Genomic DNA, 17722 nt, shown 5'->3' with positions numbered 1-17722 from the left:
AGCGCGGTCCCAGCGGAGCCGCGCCGTCTGTGGAACCCCAGCAGTGGCAGCTGCCCCCCACCCCCCTCCCTGAGTCTTTCCCTTTGGCCATTCAAAACATCCACCAGAGTTTGGTCTTACACTTTATTAAATACAGCTCAGGTGCAAAGGCAGTTTATTCGTTCTCCTCGCTGCGCAGCCTGGCGTTGGGATTGGTGATCTTGATGGCGAGCTGAGCCGCTCTCTCCACGATTATCTTCCGGTTCTTAGAAGAGACGTTGTGAGCAATCTCTGCGCAGTACGACCTGCGGGAAAGCACGCGGGCGTGTCAGGCTCGGCTGCAGCGGCACTCACGGCAGACAAGGCAAAGCGCTCCAGGGCCATCCCGCTGGCAGCGCCCAGACACAGCCGAGCACAGAAGCGTCACCGCACGACTCCCGCCGCCAAGCCCGACCGTGCTGGCCTGCAGCAGGAGCTCCCCTCCAGAGCCACTCAGCCCTTCCGCTTGCTTTCTTGCGAAGGAAGAGCCAGTATGAGGTAGTTTTTAATGGTGCTAATTATTACTCTATTTCCTACATCTCACCCTAACTGCACTGCCTGTTTGTGCCCTGACCCCGCGCTGAGGGGACGGGCAGCCCGTCGGGGGCGGCAGAGCACGAGGCAGGCGGCATGCAGGCCCTGTGGACTTACCTGTTGCTCATCATGAGCACTTCCAGCTCTTTGACGTTGTGGACCAGGAACTTTCTGAACCCCGTGGGCAGCATGTGCTTTGTCTTCTTATTGCTGCCGTAGCCAATGTTGGGCATCAGGATCTGACCCTTGAACCGCCTGCGAACTCTGTTATCAATACCTCTCGGTTTACGCCAGTTGCGCTGAAGAAATGCAGAAAACATTTAACGGTTACAAAACGAGACAGGCCTGAAAACACCTGCCCCAAGGTAACAGCTCTAGCCAAAACCCACCTCCAGAAAGATCTACCATGCCAGGCTGTTCCAGCAGCACGGCCCACTGCCTCAACACTGACCCTTTATGCTTTAATTCACCATCAACCCTCAGGACAACTGTGTCCATCTGTCCCAGAATTCATTCTCTAACAAATCTCCAGTGACTTTTTACCTTGATCTTGACATAGCGATCCGACTGATGGCGGATGAACTTCTTGGTCCTCTTCTTGACGATTTTAGGTTTCACGAGAGGTCGGAGGGCAGGCATGGTGCCTACGACAAACAGAACCGGTATGAGAAGGGAAACCCAAGACACAGGCGACATGTAACTGCGCTTAGAGCGCGTGTAGCAGACTATCTTCCGCTCGCTGGCCACTCTGGAGGCTAGCGAGGGAATGGGTATTCATCTGCAGTGGCTCTCCCTCCCGCCTCCGAAGCTGGAAGAGCACTGAAAGCTCTCCAGATGCGATCCTGGGAGGTCGCGCGTTGCTCAGACTTCCACACGCCGCCGCGTTCGCAGCCGCTGCGTTCCCCACCCGTTACTCTGCTGCCCTCCCAACTGCCCGACGCCAGCGCGGACGGACAGACCGACAGACGCGCAAGGTTTGTTCTTAAAGCTCAGCTGACCGGGACTCACCGAAGGCAATCCTCCGGCAGCCCGAGCCGCGCCCGCCCCCGGGGGGCGCCGCGCCGGCCGTGGCAGCCCTCCGCCACCGGGGGTTTGGCCTACGCTCGCCGCTTCAGCGCCGCCCCGCCATCGCCCCGCGGCCGAAGACCAGCGCCGGGAGTACGGCCCGCCCCCACCGCCCCCAGCCCACGCACGGCCCCGCGGGAGAGAGGCCCCGCGCCCGCCCGGGCCGGGCCCCGCTCCCCGCGGCGGGCAGCCCCCGGACCGCCGCCTCGCCGAGGGCCGCCCGGCCCTGCGGCCCGTAGGGGGCCGCCTCCCCGCGCCCCGGGGAAAGCGGGCGGCTGAGAGAAGTGAAGGGATGGGAAGGGGGGGCGGCCGCGGGGGGCGACGAGGCCGGGGCAGCGGCCGCAGGGGGCGGATGGAGGCGGATAGGACTCACCGGTTGCGCGACGGCGCCGTCCGCCACAGGCCCGGCCGAGAGAGGGAGGCGGCGCCGCGCGCAGGGGCTGATGGGGACAGCGGGCGGTCCTGCCGGGCGCCCGCGCCGCCGCGGCTGCGCAGAGCGAGCACCGGGCCCGCGCGGGGCACCGGGCCGCCGCCGGGAGGTGGCGCCGGGGGTGGGGGGTCCGACCGGCCGTGTCGCCCCGAGGGAACGGATCGGTGTTTCCCCCCGCCCCGAGCCGCGCGGCCGACACGAGCCTGCCAGGACCTGCTCACGTCACTTCCGCCAGGCTGTGCCCCCGTAGGCACTGCTTCCGCCAGTCCCGCTGGGCGTGCGGGCGCCACCTGGCGGCTCGGCGGCGCGCCCCGCCCGGCCCCGGGCGCCGCGGCCCGGGCACACGCTGCCCCCCGGGGCGTGCCGGGCCCGGGGCAGCGGGAGGGAGGGCGCCGGCCTGCTTCTGCCCGCGACTGGAGTCCCCGGCAGGGCCCGGACGCCGGGGTCTCCCTCCGCCCCGACACCCACACCGCGCACCCCTCCGGCCCCCACACTCCTCAGCTCTGGCTCTTGGCTTGTGCCCGGGGAGCACCGGGATCGCTGCCTTGCACAAAACACCCGGGCTCCCACTGGGCCAGCCGAGAAGTGTATTTTTTGCCTGTCCAGCCCCTCCACCTTCAACCCGACCGCACGGTTTGAGCCCCTCGGCTCCCCCCCAGCAGGGCCCAGGCCCCATGACCTGACTGAGGGGTCACAAAGCCGTGCTCCCATCACGCACTGCTGAGCAAAGGTGTGGGTCCGAATGCAGCTGCTTTTGCCAGAGCTGGAACAGCTGGATTCAGGTAGGTGCTTGCTTTAGACCGAGAGCAGAGATCCATATGGCTGTGTTGGATGACGTGGCTTGAAGCAAAGCCGCAGGGCCCCCTCCCGCATGACACTGGCCAGACCCTGGCCGGGTGGTGACGGCTCGGGCAGACGGCTGTGCCCCGCAGGGCTCTGGCCGTGGCAGGCACTGGCAGCCCCGGGGACAGACAGCCTGTCCCAGCCCTTGACCCACACCCGAGCGTCACCATGACAACAGTGCAGCCCCACCTAGTCACAGCCTGGAATGAGAAAATGCTACAAAAACCAGGCTACATTTATTAAAAGAATACAGAGATTTTGAACACTTCATCACAACCACGACCGGAGCAGGTTACGGTTCGAAGGAAGCACTCGACGCTGGGAAGGCTGCCGCCCAGATGGCCGCTGCACAGAGCTGAGCCGGTGAGGGCTTTTTCAGTCAATGCTCAGCCTCTCCCGGTTCTCCCAGAGCCACGTGTGGTACACATTTAACTTGTGGTCCTGCGGCTGCACCTAAAACACAGCGACAGTGTTTAACGTCCACTGAAATGCCCGTTACAACACCTCGCCGCTCTGACACCCCGCCGGAGCAGCCAAGCACCGCGCGGCAGCGGGCTGAGGCTGGCATGAGCCAGGGAGTGCGGCACTTGGTCAGCACTGGAACCACCCCTGCCATGAACCACGAGGGGGTCCCACGCCAGAGAGCAAAGCAGCCCCTCGCCTGCCCCGGGGCCGTCCCACAAGAGGGCCCAGCACAGCAACGGGCCCAGCACAGCAACGGGCCCACCAACGCTGCTCTCGGCGTGATGACGGGAATCTGGCCAGCAGCAAACGTAGGGAACTCGGTTCTTAACTGGAGCGGGGGAGAGACTCCCATCCCCACATCAGGGAAACAAGAACATGGTGAAAGTGGAAAATTACAGGAAAAAAAAAATCAAGATGACAAGTATTCATTACAGGTTTGGACTTGTAAAAGGCACATTCTGGGAATTCAGCCTTCTAAAGATATAAAATTTGCTATCTTTTTATTTTAATCCAAGGGAGTCGATAGGTACGAGCCCAACACCCCCAAAGGACAGAGCCCTGCTGCTGGCAGCGCGCTGTGGACCAAGCCCTGGAGCGCGGCTGCACCACCCACCTCCTTCCATTCGTTGACACAGAAGATTCTGTAGGAGTCGTTCCCGTACTTCCCGATCCCATGCAGCTCGATGGGGTACTTCCACTGCTTGCTCAGGTACTCATCTGCAACGTACAGTCACAGGCTTCACTGCCTGCAGGCAGGCAGGTCGCAGAAAGCGACTCTGGACAAAATCCTGATTCTCTGCTGCTGTAACACATCTCTGCTTTGGAACATTTGAAATGAAAAACACAGGTTTTAGCTATTTCCTGGTGAAAGTAGGTGATGAATCCCTATAGGGTATATCTTAAACACCTTTTAAACAAATCACTTAGGGTGAGTTTTAACTGAATCTCTCCTCAGAACACACCAAGGAATGCTTTCATTCCAAGTATAGAAAATATCAGAGTCATAAGAAAAATTCTGGCTGGAAGGGCCCTCTGGAGGTCACCCGATGGGAAACAGAGCGGAGCCACCTCATCATAGTGCTGCAAAACACTAAATCAGTCTTGCAGGTGTTTGGATATCTTTTTGCTCAAAGAAGTCTCCCCGACAAAGGTCTCTTGCAGAACTCACTAGGTGTGTTATTTCATTCTCAGTTAAGACAACAGGACCGGCAGGTTTGCATATATAAGACAAACATATCCCAAAGTTGCATAAAACAAACCACCACGAATATTTGCAAAGAGAAGGAAAAGTCGCAGAGCAGTGTTTGACAGCAACGCCGCTGGCCTTGCTAACGCCAGTTAGGCCGTTCCGCAGACATTCAGGGAAACCTACCTGAGAACTTGATGATCGTTTTTGCCCTGAGCTCATAGAGGCCGAGAGGTTTGAGCAGCTCTGACATTTCTTTCCAGTCTGCAGTCCTGGCTATTTCAGGAGAAGGATACTTCTTAAGGAACTCCCAGAGCACAGGAATTGCCATTTTACCTAGTGAGAGAAATCATGAACAGAAGACTGTGGAGGTAATTCTCTTTTCTGATTATCTATGAATGCTTTCTGAAGTGGGCTTCTTCTGAGGCAAGAGTTACAAATTAAAGGTGGGTGTGGTTTTTGTGTGGTTTTTTAGTTTTGCTTGGGATTTTTTTTTTTTTTTTACACTGAGACAAGTTAATTTATTCATTCATTAATACCATTATAAAATGGCAGCTGTTCTGACCCTATAACATCACCCCAACATTTATACTACATAAAATTGTATTACTCCATTTACCTGAAGTTTTATTGAGAAATATGGTTGCAATGAGAAGTTTCCATGGATCATGGAAAAGCGTTTCTTGGACCAAATTAAATGGAGAACGTGGAGGAGTCCATTTTCTATAGGCCTTCCGTCTGGGCGGGCTGGGAGCTGTACACAGAGGCAATACAGGAACATTTATTGGGCAAAAAAGGATGGATTTACCTATTTAGACGAAAATAATTTAAAAATAAAACCTTTTGAAGCAGATTAAAATTTTTGGGTGAATTTTCATTGCTCCATCCACATATAGCGCCCCCACAAAGATTACAGAACTGCAAGGGACTACACGTCCCCGGCACAGACTGCAGCAAGAGCCAAGGCTGCCTGCGTGTGCCCCCATGTTCCATGTTAGTATTTTCTGAGGAGAGGCGCCCTCCCCAGCCACCGCCACGCTCCTCTCCAAGTGCAGAGCAGCAGCCACAGGTACAGGGCTTCCCCCGACAGGGGACACCTCAGTGGTCTGAAGAGAACCTCCCCAAAGCCCATTCACCCCATCACCCCCCAGCTGCCGAAAGAGCTGCCGAGGCATTCGAATCCAGCCTGAATGGCTGTTTGCAAGATACAAACCACCGAGGTTTAAAACAGGACAAGATCAGCACTGGTGCAGGAAGCCGAGCTCTCTGATGCCACCTAAGCATGGCCAGTCCAAAATGGGAAGAAATTTTCCATAATATCACTTGATCTTGAGCCATCCTACTCCTCCCCCCCATAAAAAAAGATGTATTCCCCTAAAGAATATTATACCTTCTTTACTGTATTTACTTGAAAAATATGGACTTGTTTTCCTCCTATCCACTTGTGTTCGTGGGATAGACTCTTCTGTAAATAAATAAAACTTTAGCATTGAAAAAAAACATGTATTTTGCTGTCACATTTCATACCCCATTTCCACTTTATGTTGTGACGGAAATACTAGGATTTCTTGCAGGTGTACAGAACATAAACATGCTTTAGATTCACTCCAGTACTCCTCTGTGCTTTAACTCTACAAAAAATATCTTCAGAAGATAAGCTGTTACTTTGCCACAGTCTGAGAAAACAGATCCGAGCACCCGAAACAAGCTAAAACTAGCTTTTTTTATGAAACAAACTGACCAACCGCGCAAAAACAATACACGAGTTAGTGCAGCGAAGGTAACGAGCACTGTTTTACACTGTACAGCTAAAGAGATCAGTAGAGTAAGTTCCAGTGGTGAATAAATCTGCATTAAGTTAAATGCTGTTGGATCAAGAAATGAGACAGATTCAGGCATCAAAGCAGCTTGACCTGAAACAGAATACTTTGCTTGTACGGTTAGGAGAAGCCCCGGCAGAACGTTAGGATAATATTCTGCTCAAAACCACACAAGTACCTGGTGGCACTTTAAGTGCTGTGAAGCTTTTCTTGTCACATGGCTGCAAGACGTTAGCATCTGTTTCAGTGTCAGATTTTAAATCCTGGTTACCTGGATTCCCTCGACCTGTCTCCTTCCCTACTTTCAATCCATTGGTTTTCTCCTCAGATGTTGCAGAGGACGCGCCATTAGAACCCGTCTCCACACGCTCCACCTCTGCTCGGCTCTCCAAGTCCCTCTGCGAGCGAGCCGTCACTGACCTTAGCGGTGTGTCTGACCGTGCCCTGGACACTCGTGACAGAGTTCTTCCTGCATCCGCAGGGGCTGCATTCTGGTCACCCACGTGCCGGCCGACAGCGACACACATGTCTGCCTTGCTACAGACTTTCTTGGTTTGAATGCCCTCAGTTTCCTGTTTGCTACACAGTGTTCTCTGTCTTTTGTTTTGGGCATTATCTCGATTCCTCTTTTCTGAGCTCTTGCCGGTTTTCTTATTCCGAGCACTTTTTTCACCTGCCCCCTTTTTTCTGGTTTTCAAACAGTCCTCTGCGTTTATGCCTCTCACGATCAAATCTTCGCTCTCCAGAGTGGACGTAACACGGCCCAGGTGTTCGCTTCCAGCCTGGATGTTTCCAATTCCATCCCCTTCACCACTTGGTGCACTGCAGCCTCGCACACGACTGTGACCCTCCTCACCCTCTAAAACAGTTCCCGCAGCGCTTGTGCTGCACCTTTTCGTCCTCGAGCGGGTACTCTGCTGGTGAGGAGCTGTAAAATCAAAATCTTCTACCTTTAGTGTCGCCTCCCCAGTTTTCTGAAAATACTCCGCAAGTGCACGCTTTGACCTTATCTTATTTCCTTCAGGACTGTGGCAAGAAGGAAAAGCAAATTAGTGATGACTTACTCATTCTCTCACTCTTCACTTCAAAAACTGTTCTAGTGTTTAAAACCCCCAAACGACAGGAAAAGCTGACACAGCGATGCCAAGTTTCTGCGCCCTCCCCCCCGAGCTGCCAGCCCGCCCCCTGCAGGTGCTGGGCGCGCCCCCTCCGGAGCCCCGGTACGGCAGGGCCCGCGGCACCGGGCGGGCGAGGAGCGGGGTGCCCGGGGGCGGGCGGCCTTTCGCTTCGGGGGCCCCCCCGGGACCGGCCCGCCGCCGCCGCACCCGGCCTCACCTGACGAAGTACACGTCGATCCTGCCCGCCGTCCGGCCCGACCGCCGCCGCCTGCTCGCCTTCTGCCAGCCCCCGGGGGCGGCACAGGGCCCGGCCGCCGCTCCTTCCCTCGCAGGGCACCTCTCCGCCGCGGCATCGGTGCCCCCGCCGCTGGGGTCGGGGCTCCCCGCCGCCTCCACCGCCAGCCCGTCTCGGCTGCGGCCCGGGAGCCTGCAAGGGGAAGGAGACGCCCGGGTAGGGCCCTGCTGGGAGCGGAGGGCTCCGCGGCGCGAACGGGCCCGGGCCCCCACAGGGCTCCGGAGACCGGGACCGCCCCGCTAGCGAGCGCGGCTCTCCACCCCCACACGGCTCCACCGCCTACCCGCCGGTCACCGCCGCCGCCGCCATGCTACCCGCCTCCGTCACATGACGCCCCGCGGCACCGCCCCCCACGTGTGCGCGCGCCCCGCCGCCGCTCCCGCCTCCCGCCCTGCGCAGGCGCATCCCGGCCCCAGCAGCGGGCGCCCCCTGGCGCGGCGGCGGGCCGGCAGCCCCCACCCCCCACCCCCCTCCAGGAGCACGCGCGTTGCCCGTGGCGCCGGCGGGGCGGCTGTAAACAGGCGCGAGGCGGCGGCGGCGGCGGCGCTGAGGCGGGACGGGCCGCGCTGCGGGGCCCGGCCCGGCCCGGCCTGGGGGATGCGGGCCGCGCTCACCTGGCGCGACAGGGCCGAGCACTGGTGAGCGGCCCCGCAGTGAGGCGGCCCCCGTGCGGGAGCCGCGCTGCCGCCCGCTGGCGTGGCTACGGGCCGGAGCAGGCCGGGCGGCTGCGGCCTGGCTGTTGCCCCCTTTCCCCCCACCAACCCCCCCAAGCACCGGGCGCGGTGGCGGCCCCTGCCCCGGCTCTGAGGCGAGGGGGGTCCTGAGCTGGGTGTCCCCTCCCCAGCGGCGCCCCTTCCCCTGGGCGGGCCGGGGCAGCTGCGTTGCTGTGGGCTCGGGCGATACCGGTGATGCAGCGACGCGGAGGCTTTTTTGGGGTTGTTTTTGCTTCTCTTCGCGCCGCGTTTGCCCGGGGGCCAGCAGCCCGGGAGGCGGTCGCGGGGGCTCCTGTCGGCCGGGGAGTCGTCTCAGGGCTCGGATAAGCTCTCAAGTATACAATTAACATTTCTTGTTACGTGGCATCTTTGACATTAAAAGAAATATATTTTATGCCTACTAATATGAGGTTTTCTTGGCTTTTTGTTTGTTTTTTTTTTCTAGTATTTATGATCTTGCATTCAAACCGGATGGGACTCAATTGATAATTGCTGCTGGAAATAGACTGCTGGTAGGGAAACTTTTTTTTTCCCCCCTTGCATTTACAGCTGTATGAATGTGATTTCTTTCACATTAACTTATGAATATAACCTATCAAAAATCCTCTTATCTCTATTAGTCCAGCCTCATATCTGCATACATATTAATGCAGCCTAACTGTGAAGTGTTCTGAAGCTTTTCAATGCTTCTTACCAAGTTTTAAGCTCTATTTCCAAAAGTAATGAGATTTAAGTTACTTGCATCATCTCGTCCTATCGTACCTCACCCAGTGGTTTGAAATCCATTAACCTGCATCCAAAGTCAGCACAGTAGCACGGTATACAAATACTGTGTTGTTACAAGTTTCATGCAAATCTTCATGGAAAGGGGAAAAAAACTCAAATTGATGTCCCTACTTTGTGGGAAGCTTCAGCTATAACTTTTTGCGGTTCCCTGGGTCTGCTTGCCTGCAGTTAAGCCATCAGCAAGAACAGCTCAAGACCACGCTGCTCACGGTTCCTGCAAAGCTTTCAGATGGGGCAGGTGTGGAAACTGCAGGGATGGATGGATGGATGGCGTGATTATAGAGATGTAGCTCAGGACAGCAGGCTTTATTATTTTCAGTGCTCACAGAATGGTATATTTAGTGAAGGTCCCTTCCAGTAATTTATTACATTTAAGCATCTAATGCAGGGAAAGAAGGGAAAGAAGTAAAACAAGCTGTCCAGATGAGGTGTTTGGAAATCGGTTTTGTGCATGTCGCTTTCTAATACTGAGTCTTCTTTCATTCCCAGCAGTATTAGGTTAAGGAAAGCTGCTTCTATGCTTCAAAACATTTTGTCTTGCATGGACTGTGTGCTATGCAAAAAACCAAATGCAAAAGAAAGTGTATAATCTTGGCCTTCTGTGATTTTATATCCTAGTCTTCACTGGAGGATTCTTACGTATGTTTCTTTGTATGTTTTTGTTTTCCCCGTTTAAATAGGTATACGATACTTCTGATGGAACCTTAATTCAGCCTTTGAAAGGACATAAGGACACGGTATACTGTGTGGCTTATGCTAAAGATGGTAAATATGCCTTTGGGGGAGCTTTGTTAGTCTAGTTTGTAAAGTGCGTATCTCCTGTTTCTTATAGCCAGTTGATAAATAGGGAAATAAGGGTTGTTCCAGTAACAGTATTTTAAACACATGTGTGAGTGCTGGTGTTTTGTTTGTTTCTTTTTTAATGGAGAGTTTGAACTGCCATACAAACACTACATGCAGAAGTACTGCATTCTTACATGTAAGGCTACATGTCAATCCAAGAACCGTAGTCCCCGCTCCCCCTCCCCTTCTACTTCAGCCATGGTTAAGTTTGTATTTGTGGGGTGATGTGAGGAGAGGCTTACCCTGGAGATCCCTCTTTCTAGTGCTCCACCTGCCTCTGACTTTTATTGCCGTAGTTCCTGTATCCCAAACCTTCCTAATCTTCCAATCCTTCACACATTGCTGCGCATGCTACAGGCCTTTTTCTGCTACAGATTCTTTCACTGCCCCGATTCCTGCTGTCCCCGATTCTGCCAGGACTCAACTGTGTGGGGAGTTACAGGACTTCCTCGCAAACACTACTGTTTAAGATACAGGGGATACCTGTGAAAACGTACCGATTTTCCCTTGACACTGTCAACATAAATCTCCAGCCTGTGACTGACAGTGTTGGAAAGACTGGCTACCTGCTTGCGTGGCTGGGCTTTAGTGAGGCACTCTCATGGGGGTAACAAAATAAAGCCATCGGCATCTCTCCTAGTTGGAGAAGCGCAGTCACCTCGAGACACTTGCAGTGTTAGGCCCTTTATTACTTGAGCCTTGTCAAGTTCAAGCACTTCTTGCTCCCTCTTTGATTATTTGGAGTTAAAGTGATTCTTGTATATGTGGGATTTAAATTATGTTTAATTCCTAGGCAAACGTTTCGCATCTGGCTCGGCTGATAAAAGTGTGATAATTTGGACTTCAAAGTTAGAGGGAATTCTGAAATACACGTAAGTGGCGCCTTTCAGTTCTGTGCCTCTCAGACAGACTTTGATTATGCACTTCTGCTGTCAAAGAGTATGTGCTGTTAGATTTGGAAGAAGGTTGACTAAGGTCAGAGGAAATGCTAGTGAGCGGGTAATAGGAGAGGGAAGAGGAAAAGAACAGTCAAAGTATCTGAATGAGGCAGGAAAGCAATTAAAGGCATAAAAGAGGGTGGGAAGTCTAGATAAGTCTCTGAATTTAGAGGGCTGGCAGAGGACTGGGGAAACTGTATAGATTGAAATAAAACTAAACACAATGTGACTCTGGCGGTGTATAATAAAATTAACAAAATTCTAGTTCAAAGAGCAAACTAGAGATGAGGTTTGGTACTTTTGGTGTATTTCCATCTTTCTTCTGGCTTTGCTTTAACGTCATCTCTCTTAAGCAGCATCTTCAAATTCTGTTTCTGAATGGGCGTGTACATTTATTACTAGTTAGTATGCACAAGCTGGTGTACCACTAGGAGCACACACCAGCATGCTTATTTTAGAATTTGGATATAACCTGTAATCATATTTCACAAACCACCATCTGCATAGATTTTTTTAGCTATTCTTGATGAAATACAGTGAATCCTGGCACTTAGACACAAATTTTTTTAAGGTTTATTACTGATTTAGTTTACAGTAATTGCAGATTAATTTGATGTAATGTAAGCTGATCTAATTATTTCTGGCATCTGGTAAACCTTTTGGCTATCTTGCTGAAAGTCAGAAAAGGGGGCATTTAGGAATGATTTATTGAAATATTATTGTAACTTCATTCTAGGCATAATGACTCCATACAGTGCGTTTCATACAATCCTCTTACTCATCAGTTGGCATCCTGCTCCTCCAGTGATTTTGGTATGTCTTCTTCCTTGTGACTCTTCCATTAGGCCAGTAAATTCTATTGAGGTTGTATAGCTAAGCAAACTTGCACATAGGTACCGTTCCTTATATCCAGAAGAGATGAGATATAAAGCTACCTAAAGTTAAATAATATTAGATACTTGCATCATTTGAACTCAGTTGGAAAGGACTATGTAGTGAGGTGCCACAGGGTAAAATGTGCTACTTTGTTACTGTGATTTTTGTTGCGGAGGAACACCCCCTCTATTATTTAGATGGAGTCACTCACACACGCACCCCCATTTACTCATAAATAATATGTATTTAAAAGCCCTTCTAGTAGTGGGTGAGACTTTGATCCCTCTGAAGTCCTAACTGAGTTTTCTGACAATGTTAGTTTCTAATCTGAATGCTGGTAGATGCTTACTTGTAATTTGTTTTGGCTTTTTCTTTGCTTTAATCAAGGCTTGTGGTCTCCTGAACAGAAGTCGGTCTCTAAACATAAAACTAGCAGTAAGATTACTTGCTGTAGGTAAGTTTTAAGGATTATTTGTGTCATTTAAGTTAGTTTCAATACAAACAATTCCAAATAATATGCAAGCTTAAGGGAAAAAAATTACAGTGGTTCAATGTATACAGAGATGGTCCCTAGTAGTATGAGATAGGCTCTCCCACCTTGCTGTTCGATAGCGTTGTGTCGTACTGCTTCACCAGTCTCATCATGAAAATACCTGAGTAGTGTCTATAATGCTTCAGTAGGAATATGACTAATGTTTATCAAAGATTATTTGTTCTTTCTTGTGTAGTCTTTCCAGAGAGAGCTTTTTTTTCTTCTTTCTTTTTTAATTTTTGTTTGATACTGCTTGTAACTGAGTTTTTCTGAAAGTCAGAGAGGTATTCTGGTCTTGAGCAAGTGTCTTAACTTCTCTCCCTCTGTTTAGCCATCTTGTGCAATAACAATAAAATGAGGAAAAATAATTACACTTTTGGTTTGTAGAGCTATTCATCCCCTGTGTCATTGGTATTTTGGTAGGAGGAGATATTACCATTATGGCACCTGAAGCAAGGGTACATTAATTTGCGTAAAGTCACCCATCCAACTACAGTAGGGACGAGAATAGAAACCAGGTCTCCTGTGTCCCAGCATCATGCAATTTTATCTGATCAGTGTTCCAAATGTGGCTTTTAAAACAGTCTGGTCTACTGCCAACCCTGCCATTCCCAAAAATGTATCTGTTACTTAGCACATGTTTGAAGTATTGCAAGCAGATGATCCCTTTTTTTTTTATTTATTTCTACATTTCTTTTTATTTCTGTGTACATAATAAAATGTTCTTGCTGTAGTGCATGCTGTTGCCATAAATGTGGATTTAGATGCATAAACAAACTGTAGGATTACTGGCTACCTCCCAGAACTCCCTCTTAGAAGTATATTTCAATCTATCATCCCTATTTGAGTATGCTGTACCATCCTACCTTCCTGCTGCTTGTTTTTAGTAGTTTTCTCTTCAGTATGTCTGTGTTTTATCAGCTGGACAAATGATGGCCAGTACCTTGCTTTGGGGATGTTCAATGGCATTGTCAGCATAAGGAATAAAAATGGCGAAGAGAAAGTTAAAATAGAGCGTACTGGGGGTGCTTCATCTCCAATATGGTCAATTTGTTGGAATCCATCCAGGTAAATAATTTCATCCTTCCTCTTTTCGTGCTGAATAGATAATCCTTGGCTTATTGATTGCAGAAAGGCTTGACTTTTATCCCTGCTGAAACCGATTAATGCCAAGTATGTTACCTTTTTTTAAGTGATTATGTATTGGGGTTTTGGCTTTGCTGCCAGTCTTTAATGGAACAGAGAAACTGGGAACAAGTTCCACTTAGATCATACAATCATTGAATCGTTTAGGTTGGAAAAGAACTTTAAGATCATCAAGTCCAACCATTAACTAGCACTGCCAAGTGTACCACTAAACCATGTCCCCAAGGGCCACATCTGCACATCTTTTAAATACCTCCAGGGATGGTGACTCAACCCTTTCCCTTGGCAGCCTGTTCCAATGCTTGATAACCCTTTTGGTAAAGAAATTCTTCCTAATATCCAATCTAAATCTCCCCTGATGCAACTTGAGGCCATTTCCTCTTATTCTATCACTAGTAACTTGGGAGAAGAGACCAACCAACCCCCCCACTCCCACACTCCAGCCCCTCTCAGGCAGCTGCAGAGAGCGAAAAGGTCTCCCCTCAGCCTCCTCTTCTCCAGGCTAAACCGCCCCAGCCCCCTCAGCCGCCCCCCAGCACACTTGTGCTCCAGACCCTGCCCCAGCCCCGCTGCCCTTCTCTGGACACGCTCCAGCCCCTCCAGGGCCTTCTTGTCCTGAGGGGCCCAAACGTGAGCCCAGCATTCAAGGAGGGACCTTGCCAGATCTCAGGAAACATTTTTTTCCTTTTTTTTTTTTTTTTTTTTTGGCGGGGGGGGCAGGTTCTGTTTGGGTTGGGGGAGAGAAAGGGGGGCTGTGTTTTCACTTCAGTTCAGGGGGAATGTGGTCCCAAATATGTGAATAAACAATTGCTATTGCAGAAGGTGGGAGAATTTTTGGAGTAGAGCAGATGAACAAGAGGAGTCAGTTCACAGCTATTTAGATGAGATACCAGTACTGAAATCCAGGCCTGGCAGTAGGCAGGATAGTCAGACAGAGGGAGAAGACGACCACGAGGAAGAAGAGACCTCTATGGATTTCAACTTGTGAGTGAAACTTCAAAGGAACATACATATCTATATTATCTAGAACAGCAATTCACAAAAAGGAGCAAGGGCAGAGAGTATTATGCAGGGTGCAAAATCAGATATTCAGAAGTTAGGAAATTCTAGATTAATAGTTGCCTGTATGGTCTTAATTTACTCTGATAGTATGTGTTCATTTTGAGATAGTTCTTAAGTATATGTTTGTATGTTGCTTTTCCCCACAGGTGCCTGGATCAGGCATTGAGCAAAGGGAGGGTGCTTACTAAACAGTTAGCTTTTAATTAGGTTTTTTGTCTGTTTCATTTTTATTCAGTTTATGGCTAGAGGCATTATTTCCAGAAGAATGTTCAGATTACCATCTCCCTTCTTCCTAGAAGAAGCTGTGGAGAAGGTGACTCTCATGTTTTGCTCCAAGCTGAACAGATCATGTCAGAGTATGAAAGTAAACAAATTTGAGACCTGAAGCCTTTCCTCAGCCTGCTGCTGGTCTCACACAAACAATTTTTTTCTTTTTTTCCTGCCTTACACTGATGATTGTAGTCCGCTCTTGCTCAGCTGTATTGGCTTTGATGTTATGGTGGCTTTGTACTACTGTAGCTAAGACCAGAATCCGGCCCCAGGTGCTTCATCTGTTTAAGGGACCATTAGCTTCCCTGAACCCACGGCGTATGCAGCTGTATGTGAAGTGACACATCAAGCTTTGCAGTTATTCCTGTAAAGGAGAACGATTTTTCTTTTGTGTCTCCAACTGATCGTCCTCAGTTTTAAATGGCAGGATGTATCTGCTATCCTTTCAGTTTGTGGTTTTTAAGAGTAATATGAAGTAAATTCTGCTAACCTATTACTTGGTTCTGTTGCTCTAAGAAATCTGTTAATAATAGTCACTGTAGAATTACTACATTTTTTTTTCTTTTTTGTTAGAGATGAACGCAATGATGTTTTAGCTGTGGCAGACTGGGGTCAGAAGCTTTCCTTTTACCAGCTTAGTGGCAAACAGGTAGGTTTCAGAAAGTGCGTTCAAGAGCAGCAGGGTATTTCTGATTCTGTCTTGTGTCCCGTGTTCAAAGTGTTTGTATACTAGTGCTTTATTAGCTACATTAAATGTATTCTGTTTTCCCAGCCTTTTATGAGTCTACTTTTTTCTAACCATCTTTTCTTTCAGCTCTTGTTTCTCCCATGGCAACTCAGCTGCTGTCTTACAATTATTGTATTAAAGCCCTTACAACTTTGCTGACTTTTGTGATACAGTTTACTGGTCCATAGAGGACATATTTGCTTTTTTTTTTTGACTGGTTAAAGGGGGTTTTCTGAGTTGCTTGCATTCTGAGTAGACTGGTTTGGGACTGGAGGGATTCTTCGATGCATCTTGGACCTGCCTTTAGGAACCTTTAATATAGCCAGTGACTCTGGTGTATTTAAAAGTTGTGCATGGCTGGAGAGGTGAGAAGAATGGCATTGGTGATGGCACTTGTTGCCTTGGGAAAATGTGAAATGATCCTTTTGTTAATGTTTTTTATTTTGAATTTTTTTTAAATTTTCCCTTGCAGATTGGGAAGGACAGGATCCTCAATTTTGATCCTTGCTGTGTTAGCTATTTTACTAAAGGAGAGTATATTGTACTGGGAGGTTCAGATAAACAAGTTTCCCTCTTCACGAAGGATGGTGTGCGTCTTGGTGCCATAGGAGAGCAAAGCAGTTGGGTGTGGACGTGCAAAGTTAAACCAGACTCCAACTATGTCGTGAGTAGGAACATTTCTCTGACATTTTCACAGACAATTTGCCATATAAGGTAAGGCCATAAATTTCACACTCAGTTGCTTAGTCTAGAGATCCTTACTGAGGCAGGAGACCCTAAGCAGTGTCTAGTGAGGTCCTAGAACTACCACCAAAATTAAAAATGTCCTGCAGAAGTAAAACTTGGGCTGTAAGAGGCTGTAAACGAGTGTAACTGCTGTTTTCAGATGGTAAGGCATTTGCTGCATTGTGATTAAAAAAGAGGAGGGAAAAAGGATTTAAAATGGCAGCTAATAACTTGTAGGTTGACCAAATGTAATTCCGTGATTGGAAGAAAATGTTCAGATCTGTTTGAGTTTCTAGCATCACACCTTGTGCAAAATGCCTACAAGGCAACTGTTAGCCGTAAATGCTGCCCTCTGTGTTACTGTACAAATATGAAGAGATACAGAGGGAGTTTTAAAACAAACACGCACCTCCCCCACCCCCCAGGAAAAAAATCCAAAAAGCAAAACAAAACCAGCCCCCCCGACCCAGCGTGGTGGTCTCCATGGTCTATGATGAGCTCAGTCCTCATTTTGTGTTGCATTTTTACCACTGTTTAAGTACAAGTAGGCTATAATTGGTACCAATCTATACATTATGCAGGAAGAGGAGCATAATGTTCATATAAATACTACACATTTTGCCAATTCTCACCTAAATGTACCAACTAACTAAAATTATTTTCTTCTTGTGTTCAGGCAGTAGGGTGCCAAGATGGAACAATATCCTTTTATCAGCTGATTTTCAGCACCGTTCATGGCCTTTACAAAGATCGCTATGCTTACAGAGACAGCATGACTGACGTTATCGTCCAGCACCTCATCACTGAACAAAAAGGTAATTTCATACTTGCAGTCAGGCCAAAGCTTCACTCTTACTCTGTCTTGTTTTGGTTTTGGTGTTTTTTTTTTAATTAATATCCATCAGAATATGTCCAGCATACTTGGAATATATGCTGCATGTGCCAGACAGATTGTAGTCACTTTGACAGTAAAACTGAGGAATACCATTTGCAGGATGAGAGTGCAAACTTGGATTCTGGAGGATCAGTGCTGACAAGCTTAAGGAAAGATGTGGGGATTTGAAAGGGCATTGGGAGGGGCAAAGGCTTTTAGGATAAGGTTTTAATCTCTGCAAATGAGATAAAAATACTGTACATCATATTTAGGTTTGGGGTTTTTTTACCTTACTTGCAGCCTCACGGGTTTGTGCTGTCTCTTTGCATCCACTGGCTTTTTTATGGCAAGGAATCAAAGTATTGCTCCAGGATGTGCTGTTGACAAATAATAGAGGGTGATAAATTGTCACGGGGATAGTAGATTACGTAGATGCAGAACAACAAACATATCTG

At 49.4% G+C, this 17722-nt stretch overlaps 3 protein-coding genes and 1 non-coding gene across 17 annotated transcripts in view; 1 reads left to right on the top strand and 3 right to left on the bottom strand.

Moving 5' to 3' along the window:
- Positions 1-109: 109 nt before the first annotated feature.
- RPL32 (ribosomal protein L32) lies at positions 110-2271 on the bottom strand. Its single transcript, XM_075095568.1, has 4 exons — positions 1991-2271; positions 1096-1196; positions 670-851; positions 110-284 (listed from the first exon to the last, which is right to left on the bottom strand). The coding sequence occupies exons 2-4, from the start codon at positions 1189-1191 to the stop codon at positions 155-157; spliced, it is 408 nt and encodes a 135-aa protein (XP_074951669.1). The 5' UTR covers positions 1192-1196; positions 1991-2271; the 3' UTR covers positions 110-154.
- LOC142059462 (small nucleolar RNA SNORA7) lies at positions 1266-1404 on the bottom strand. The gene has a single exon (XR_012661361.1). It is a non-coding gene; the product is annotated as a small nucleolar RNA SNORA7 (small nucleolar RNA).
- Positions 2272-3107: 836 nt separating the features above from the next.
- On the bottom strand, positions 3108-8114 carry MBD4 (methyl-CpG binding domain 4, DNA glycosylase). 11 transcript variants are annotated; one of them, XR_012660972.1, is made up of 8 exons: positions 8058-8098; positions 7697-7906; positions 6540-7387; positions 5932-6006; positions 5161-5295; positions 4728-4877; positions 3969-4173; positions 3108-3343 (listed from the first exon to the last, which is right to left on the bottom strand). XR_012660972.1 is itself a non-coding variant. In XM_075095561.1 (8 exons), the coding sequence occupies exons 1-8, from the start codon at positions 8081-8083 to the stop codon at positions 3266-3268; spliced, it is 1626 nt and encodes a 541-aa protein (XP_074951662.1). In that variant the 5' UTR covers positions 8084-8114; the 3' UTR covers positions 3108-3265. The 11 variants fall into 11 exon arrangements, 6 of the variants coding, with proteins under 6 accessions (XP_074951662.1, XP_074951663.1, XP_074951665.1 ...); XR_012660973.1 differs by having other exon boundaries at positions 3969-4170; XR_012660975.1 differs by having other exon boundaries at positions 6633-7387.
- A 143-nt stretch (positions 8115-8257) lies between these two features.
- The window catches only part of IFT122 (intraflagellar transport 122), a 33727-nt gene continuing 24262 nt past the window's right edge, over positions 8258-17722 (top strand). For 2 of the 4 annotated variants that reach the window (XR_012660971.1, XM_075095558.1), the window contains exons 1-10: positions 8258-8412; positions 8933-8999; positions 9954-10038; positions 10910-10988; positions 11791-11867; positions 12318-12384; positions 13384-13530; positions 15514-15589; positions 16140-16331; positions 17070-17208. Coding sequence is in view for 3 of the 4 variants with exons in the window: in XM_075095558.1 (XP_074951659.1) it covers positions 8372-8412; positions 8933-8999; positions 9954-10038; positions 10910-10988; positions 11791-11867; positions 12318-12384; positions 13384-13530; positions 15514-15589; positions 16140-16331; positions 17070-17208 (970 nt within the window). In the remaining variant the exon portion in view is untranslated. Of the gene's footprint in view, positions 8413-8932; positions 9000-9953; positions 10039-10909; positions 10989-11790; positions 11868-12317; positions 12385-13364; positions 13531-14427; positions 14593-15513; positions 15590-16139; positions 16332-17069; positions 17209-17722 lie in introns of those variants that run through there. The other 2 variants (XM_075095560.1, XM_075095559.1) reach the window with 2 other exon arrangements.

The sequence above is a fragment of the Phalacrocorax aristotelis genome, chromosome 6, assembly GCF_949628215.1.
Source record: "Phalacrocorax aristotelis chromosome 6, bGulAri2.1, whole genome shotgun sequence".
Taxonomy (NCBI): domain Eukaryota; kingdom Metazoa; phylum Chordata; class Aves; order Suliformes; family Phalacrocoracidae; genus Phalacrocorax; species Phalacrocorax aristotelis.
This window is presented reverse-complemented; position numbering and strand designations above follow the sequence as displayed.